General features: G+C 38.3%; 2 protein-coding genes across 2 annotated transcripts in view; one reads left to right on the plus strand and one right to left on the minus strand.

Annotated features, from left to right (window-relative positions):
• LOC135214223 (muscle, skeletal receptor tyrosine protein kinase-like) overlaps positions 1-760 on the minus strand; it is a 169,313-nt gene extending 168,553 nt beyond the window's left edge. Inside the window, exon 1 of the mRNA XM_064248285.1 lies at positions 752-760. Coding sequence (XP_064104355.1) covers positions 752-760 — 9 coding nt within the window. The remainder of the gene's footprint in view (positions 1-751) is intronic.
• A 6,665-nt stretch (positions 761-7,425) lies between these two features.
• The window catches only part of LOC135214224 (nephrin-like), a 6,480-nt gene continuing 5,273 nt past the window's right edge, over positions 7,426-8,632 (plus strand). Inside the window, exon 1 of the mRNA XM_064248286.1 lies at positions 7,426-7,616. Coding sequence (XP_064104356.1) covers positions 7,426-7,616 — 191 coding nt within the window. The remainder of the gene's footprint in view (positions 7,617-8,632) is intronic.

An 8,632-nucleotide genomic window follows, 5' to 3' on the forward strand; every position in this document is an offset into this window, starting at 1 on the left:
ACGGAGACTTTATCTCGTTGGAGACAGACAGACAGACAGACAGACAGTCAGATGGACAAAAGATCATTGAGGAAGAGAAAATATAAATTGATTTACAAAATTCGTTGATGTTACAAATATATGGGTCAGTGATGTCGAAGAGAGAGAGAGACCCAGTTCATCCGAGCACTCCCAGGTACTTCGACCAAGTACCAAACTACCAATGACTGAAATAAAAAAAGAAAACACTCCTCTCGAACGCTATAGATCGCCAGAATTTCTTCCTTTCTTCGCGTTTTGCAAAGAAAGAACTAGAAAGTGAAGATTTAGAATTGCTTCCTGATTTTGAGAAGTCAAAGTTCGGATGAGTCAAAAGCCATGAAACACAAAACATTACTTTATTTAACATTAGTTAATCCTTTTATTTTAGTTCCCAAGAGAGCTGGAAGGTCCAATTAGGCATAAGAATAAAAAAGAGTAAACGCTACAGGAACAGGAGGAATAAGTGAAAACATTCAGATTACAGTGTATTTATTGATGGTTGTTCCTCAGTTTCTTGTTCTGTCTATATGTCTGTCTGTCTGTCTGGCTCTCAACAAGGATATTTCCCAAATATTTTTCCGTTTTTTGATGGGGAACCATATCTGTCGCCATTCGTTCCCTTAACAGATGTGACTGTGGTGCTAAATTTATCTTGTTTCCAGCAAATGCTTCCAAAACGCTAAAGCTGATTCTCTCTCTCTCTCTCTCCCTCTCTCTCTCTCTCTCTCACCTTTACCATCTTGACCTTTCCCTGATGTTGCATAATTGAAAGTTATCGTCCATCTTTGGGACGTCGATTCTGTTTATCCACCAAGAGAAAAATTCTTTGAATCTTTTCTCAAGAATTTTTGGAGCCTTAAATATAACGGGAAAAATATTTTGAGGCTGAAAATGAATATTTTGTGAAAAATAATTTTATTTTTTAATAATTTTATTCTTTAAGGATTGTTAAGATAATTTTATTTTTCAATAATTTTATTCTTTACGGATTTTTCTTCTGTTTTTATTTTCTCTTGCTGTTCTTTTATTACTAATTTTTTAGTATTTATTACGAGATTATCAAATCATTAATCAGCTTATGTAAGTTTTATATTTACTGCTCCTTTAGGTTATAAATAAAACTTTACACTTAATGAACCCGAGGAAATTAAAACAACCTTTAAAATAGATCATATATATTTTTTACGTACGAACACACATACTTCAGTTAAAGTTTCCATGAATAAAACCTATTCTGGTAATTTATGATTCGGTACAAAAATGTGAAAGAAATCTTTCTGTTGCCAAAGAGATTTAACAGATGTTTTCTGTCAGCTGCCTCGATCCTTCTTCACACATCTGGAAAAATAATAGAGATAAATTTTTAATGGAATTCCTCCTGTAGTTTAGATAGAAGTTTTCTTCAGTGATATTTTCTTTTTTTCTCATTTGTTTATTCACTGACACGCATAAACATAAATTTGTGTACATATATGTGCGTGCGTGTACATATCCATTTCTGTATAAAACACACACACACACACACACACAGAGAGAGAGAGAGAGAGAGAGAGAGAGAGAGAGAGAGAGAGAGAGAGAGAGAGTTAAAATGTTTTCGCGAAAGGGGGACTTTAAGAGAATGAGGTTATGTAACAGTCGTATCCCATCGTTTCACTTATTGATCCCAAGCACAATAGTCTTTAGCTGTTGAATGTTATTTTGACCTATATATAGATTTTTGAAAGTGTTTAGTTGCTTGCGTGTGCGTATCAATCGTTACGTATTTTTGAAATGCAATATCGAGAATCAGAAATATTACTGCTGATAACCTCAGAATTGATTTAATATCCTTCATGTTGCGGTTCTTTTTATCCCCTTGTTTTTTCTTTAATATACTTTTATTGAGTTTTACTTTTCTACCACCTTAACCGTCAGATTATATATACGCATCTGAATAAGTTGTTGAACCGGCTAAATTAACCATAACAATGGAAACTGGCTCTGCTCCATTAACTCTGTACGCACTGCTTCGTCTTCCTTCCTTGACTTCTTGCTAATGTCCACTCTGTCTCAACTGGACAAGAAACTATATTCTATCCTAGATACGGAAAAATAACGCAAACTCATGTGCCCCTTACATGCAGTTAACAATGTCATCCATCTCTGGGTCATCACCAAGTCCTCTCCCCGTTTGTGTTTCTTGTTGTTTGGGTTTATCTCAAGATGCTGACTTACCATGAGAAGATTCGTCGTGCGCCCTTTCCCCCTCGTCATCACAGTTGGTTTCTGCTATACAGGATTTGAGATCTGCTCCTCCCAAGGGGTCACTGCTAGGCTCCTCCCTAATGCACTGCAGTTGGTGCTGCTCTGCAGCAGGAAGCTGTGAGTGTCCTCCACGCCAGCCCTCTTCTTGAAAGGGTATTGTATACTGGTAGTCCCTCTGGGTGTGAGAAATGGGGCTATGTCTACTGTTAGGAGGCTCACTTGCTACTTTAGCGGAGTGTTCTAAATGTGGCTCTTCTACGGAGTGATGATAACATGAGGTGACGAGTGCTGGGCTGGTAAATGTACTCGGGGGACGGTATCTGTACGGCGGGTTTTGATGAGGTACACTGTGGAGATTCTGCTGCGGATAAGTTCTACCTTGATACCCGCGATGATGCATTTGATTTGATGGGGTTTGTTGATGCCCTAGGTGTCCCTGAGGCTCTGAGTGTTGTCGAGGGTGCGATGGCTGGTGGCAGTAAGGACCTGCTTGGTGGAGTTCTGTTTGAATCTGTATTGCAGTATTGTGTAATCCCTCTTTCTGTCTCTTGTACTGGCAGCCTTTGGCGATATTCTAGGTGTGTTTGGTGATTGCGATCCTGTTGCTGCTTTTCAAAGCCATTATGATGCCCATGGTGGTGTAAGCATCCTTGAGGTCCAGGGTGCTGATGTTGCTTAGTGTGTGGCTGTCTCTGATGCATACCATATTGAGATGTTTTATTCGGGCAGAATGTCGACGGAGATGGAACATGTGGCTTATTTGAAGCTGGAAGAATATGAGGCAAAGAGGGGGTTGGACTGAGGCTGTCTTGCCTTTGAAAGCTTTTCAGGGTAGGACTCATTCGATCTTTGTGGTGCAAGCCTTTTGGTGGAAGATTTATGCTATCCTGATGATGTAAGCCCACTGGGATAGGACTCATGTTGTCTTGCCCTCGCAGACCCACTGGGGTGGGACTTGTACTATCTTGACGACGTAGGTTTACTGATGTATGTCTTGCAATGCCATGCACCTGATCGGGAAGATTAACATAGGAAGTGTTGCTCTGGTGCGACGTCAGGGAAACTCTGTCATCCTCCTGGCAAGGACCTTCCTGGCTCTGCTGACGAATAAATGAATGACTTGACCCTGAGTTTTTTGGGCACACATCTGGAATGTCTTGGGCCTCTACTCTCATCTGGTTTGATATGTTGTCATCTAACTGGTGTGTACTATCTGGGCAGAAGTACTTTACTTGTTCAGGCTCTGTGTTTGAAGATACTGGACTCCGAATGTTCAGACCACCATTCATTAAGGCACTTTTGCTGTTGTTAGTTGGACTGTCGATGGTGATAAACTCGGCAGAAGGGAGAACGTTTGGCAGCTGCTTGTCTTTTGGTTTTGAAGTCTCTGTGATATCTGTGCTGTAGTGATGGATTATATTTGTTATTCGTGGACTACCTCCATCATCTTTTACGTCTGAAGATTGCCGAGTCATCTGAAGGCAAGAAAAGAATCCACTGAATGAAAAATATTAAAATCATCAAGACATTGCCAATTTTTTTTTTCTGTGTTACGGAAGAATGGTTTCAACATTCTGAAACAGATAGGCCAAAGATGTCTAAGAAAAAATGAAAATAATTCACAATCTATTTATTGGAAATGGGGGAATAATATAGATATCCCTAAGATAATTTTCACCCTGGAAAATGCAAAATGGTAATAGACAGTACTTCAAGGATCAAGAACAGTTTCATTATCACCATGCCTGGTATTGGGCTGCAGTGGTAACACTTTCAGGGCCACCTGATTTCATCTCTTCGTCGTCATCTGTGGTCATCGCGGGAGTTGAGGCTGGTGTGTGCGTCTCAGAAATCGCAGTTTTATAAGAAGAAGCTGTTGAGAGAACAGACAAAATTGTAAAATTTATTACTTCATTCCATATTATTCATCATTACTATTTTTATTTTAAGTAACGCGAAAGACCCGAAGCATTACCTAAGGTATTCATTTTATAAATAGTGGAGAACCTAAAAGCAGAACCTTGTCTACTCATTTTATGAAAAGTGGAGGACCCAAATGCAGTACCTGGGGTATTCATTTTATGAAAACTGAAGGACCCAAACACAATAATACCTGGGGTATTCATTTCATGAAAAGTGAAGGTCCCCAAAACAGTACCTGGAGTATTCCTGCTCGTGGCGAAGCGTCTGATGAAGCAGATAATGATGGATATGTTTAGGACCAAAAGGGCTGCCCCAGTCAGGGACTTAGCAGAAGGGTCAGACGGGGCATGCGAGGTTGCCTGCTGCTACTTGCTGCTTCTTCCACCACGCCTGAGCGAGAAATCGGGTGTGTCATGAGAAATTCAGTTATATAAAAATGCTGATTTTGTCTGTTAAGGGAGATATGTACTTTGGAGGTAAACAGAATTTCATAGTACGAGTAAATAAAAATTATTTCCGGTTTCTACATCGGATATTAGAAGAAGCACTATTTAACTCCATGTTCTGTTTGTCATATTTCATTTTAATTTTTAGCTTACCTGTTCAATTCAAATCATAATTAGTTTTTAGTTACTGAGGCTCATTATTATCACATTTTTGTTGTAGGTAATTTTACTCTATGAAAGTTCAGCTCACTAATAACTGTCTTTACAATGTTTACTAGGACCAAGAATAAACAAAGTGAAATCATTATTTTCGGTTGCACAAGTGCCATTATACCTATCGATTACAGACGTTCCATTTAGACTTAGCCGAGTGACTTTAGCGAAAATAGGATATGAGAATTCGCGTTACCCGTATGGTGACTTTTGTCGTAGGGGACGTGAAGTCCGAAGTACCCTGGCTGTTGTAAGTCCGGATAGCAAATTCGTACGTGGCTCCGGGGGACAGTCCTTGGATCTGCACCGTCGTAGTTCCGCGGCCTTCTACATTCTGACGCTGAAAAGAGTTGAGTTTCTAGATGAGACAGGTATACAACCGTGCACACATACACACATGTATGTGGATGGATACATATGTATATATATGTGAGCATGTGGCTTTGGTTGCAGCAGACTTGTCTTTTAATTTGAAAAGACCTGGGTTTGTTTCTAGTGTGAGTCTGAAATTTATTTCTGTTTCGAATGGGATTGTCTGTTGATAATTATATATATATATATATATATATATATATATATATATATATATATATATATATATATATATATATATATATATATATATATATATATATATATATATATATATATATATATATATATATATATATATATATATATATATATATATATAGAGAGAGAGAGAGAGAGAGAGAGAAGAGAGAGAGGGCAATTTTTATACTCTCATATTTTAAATGAATCAACAAATTCTCCCCAGTATCGACTTCACATTACCATATGCCTGACACCCAGAGGGAATTACACATAAGTGCATCTGCCCCGCACGAGATACCTCATTTATAATTCCCTTTGGCCGTAAAATATTGGCAAGGGAAGTAGATTCGACATTAAAAGCAGTAGCAACTTACTATACTCTGTTTTTTTTCATCTGTCCATCCGCCAGTGGGGTTTTGTTTTTGTATGGTAACACTGCGTCCCGGGCTTGAATAGTTACGCTGTGTAAGTTTTAGGTAAATAAAGGATATCTGGTTGTACATTTGCAACTGAAAAGTGTTTTAATAATTTACTGTATGCGAATTACACCGTTAATATTCGAAATAGAATATTGTTATTATTGTCGAATGTAAGCTGCCTTTTCGGGGTGGCGAATGGAACAGCCAATACGCAACATTCCATCAAACATATGCTAAACCTAAAGTTAAGTCATATCGTATCTGGCTGAAACGCACTTTATAAAAAATCAACAGTACATACTGATATACTTACGTATAATGAAGTAATACGTTGACATCTTGCCGTAGTGAACAGCGAGAGAAGCAATTTTCCCGCCACTGCGTCTGGCTGTTCATTCGCCACCCCGAAAGGGAGCTTACATTAAACAAATAATAACAATAACCTATTTCGAAATATATGGTGTAATTCGCATACAGTAAAATAATTTAAAACACTTTTCAGTTGCAAATGTACACCAAATATCCTTTTATTACCTAAAACTTACACGTAGCGTAACTATTTAAAGCCCGGGACGCAGTGTTACCATACAAAAACCCCACAGCCGGATGGACAGATGAAAAAAAACAGAGTATAGATATTCCTCATCGTGTAGCGGCCGATATCTAAGTGTATATCCTGAGGCGTGGTTCCTTTGACTCGGTGGAATCCAGGTGAGTAAAGCAGTGGTACCCATGACGCTAACGACCTGTTGGAGAACGTGTCAGAGGTGATTAGCACCTTAATTCGTCATTCGTAGAAGCTAATCTAAGTAATTGGAGGAGATTTTCCTGGCCTTGATGAAGAGACTTTCGTTTGAATACTTCGTAGACATACTTGATGAAAACTGAGGCCTTCGTCAATTCCTTTTTTATTCATCAGAATCTAGAGCTTAGCCTTAAAACCCTGGAGTACTCACGCTGAGGTTATATGCCTGGAGGGGTGGAATGGCAGGGCCGAGCGTGTGGTTGGAGGTCAAAGTTCCCATGTAATTCGATGCAGTACACGTATACGTCGTGTAGTCCTTGTCTGTGACGCTCCTTATTTCCAGCACAGAAGACCACTCTGCTAACCCATCTATTAGCTGAAAAGAAAGTGCGTGAATGAAAGTTTTTTTTTTTTTTTTTTTTTTTTTTTTTTTTTTTTTACATTTTACGTGGCTTTTACTACGTTTGTGGCAAATATCAATGAACAAGGTAGTTAAATGAAAAGTAATGTTGGAGATGATTTTGTTTCCATGTAGAAATTTGGTACAAAGTCAATACATTGAACAGGACAAAGCTCTGTATAGAAAACATTTCTGGAGAATTTGAGATTTCCTCGAATTTAACAGTTTGTATCTTACATTATGAATTGTCAACTTTAAATAAATTTAAAATTAATGTCACGAATGGGAGTTATTTTGATATTATAATAATTAAAGCCATTGGGTGAAATATGAAAGCATAGTAATACCAGATATTATTATTATTATTATTATTATTATTATTGTTATTATTATTATTATTATTGATTATTATTATTATTGATACAGCAGTGATTAATGACGGTAATTTCTCATTCTTACATGCGGCCCCCTCACGAAGTATTTACGACTGTTAAACAAGACTCGATCTTCATTACTGGTCCGCGAAAATTGGGCGCCGGCGCCGCTTTTACGAAACACTCGAGGCGCCCCGTCCCGCCCAACTTGGCCCATGGTCTGTTCGGGAGGTCGTCCCTGAAGGGTTCCTCTTCCAACGGTTCTGGTGCCTCTGGGTGGACAGTACAAGTGAGATAGATTTCAGTGAGAGAAACTCTTGGTTAAAGCGTATTAGAAGCGTTGTGTAATATTTCAAACGCGTGTATTTAAACTCACGAGTGACGACGACAGCTGTTTTCACTGGTTTGGAAGTCCCCACGACGTTTTTTCGTTGGTAGCCAGGCAACCTGTAGAAGCCAGTGTCAGCTCTGGTGACGAAGTCGATCAGGAGTCGAGCCTCACTTATCCCCCAAGATAACACCTCGCGAACACTTTAATTATGGAGGGAGATGGAGAAACGATTACAATCTTTTCAAAGTTGAATGGTAGATCAAAGTCTTTCCAAACCTAAAGGAAGCGGATGAATTGATTCAAGTATCTTCAAAGAAAAAGAAAACGGAGGAATAGATTTTAAAATGTCAAAGCAAAAGAAAACGGAGGAATAGATTTAGACATTTTAAAGCAAAAGAAAACAGAGGAATAGATTAAAGTCTCTTCCAAGAAAAAGAAAACGGAAGAACAGATTAAAGTCTCTTCCAAGCAAAAGAAAACGGATGAATAGATTCAAGTCTCTTCAAAGCAAAAGAAAACGGAGGAACAGATTAAAGTCTCTTCCAAGCAAAAGAAAACGGAGGAGAAGAGTTAAACATTTCAAAGCAAAAGAAAACAGAAGAATAGATTAAAATCTCAATGATAAAGAAAACGAACGAATGGATTAAGTCATTTCAGAGCAAAGAACGCGGAGGAATAGATGTAAGCTTTTCAAAACAAAGAAACGGGCGGATAGGTTAAAGTTCTCTTCAAAGCTCAAGAAATTGGAGGAATAGGTAGTTGACTGAGGGAAATGTACGTGAGGGTATTTAGAGGTTTTAAACCAGAATGGACCGGATTTTGTGCGATCTCTTTTCATTCATAAAAAAAGAAGTAACTGGAAACTGTTTCGTTTATTTTCGCAAGCAAAAATAAAAAATGAAGAATTTGGTAAAATGATTGATTAGTTACTCAAAGACAATGGTGGTTTGGAGACCACATT

The sequence above is a fragment of the Macrobrachium nipponense genome, chromosome 45 (genome assembly GCF_015104395.2).
Source record: "Macrobrachium nipponense isolate FS-2020 chromosome 45, ASM1510439v2, whole genome shotgun sequence".
Classification (NCBI taxonomy): domain Eukaryota; kingdom Metazoa; phylum Arthropoda; class Malacostraca; order Decapoda; family Palaemonidae; genus Macrobrachium; species Macrobrachium nipponense.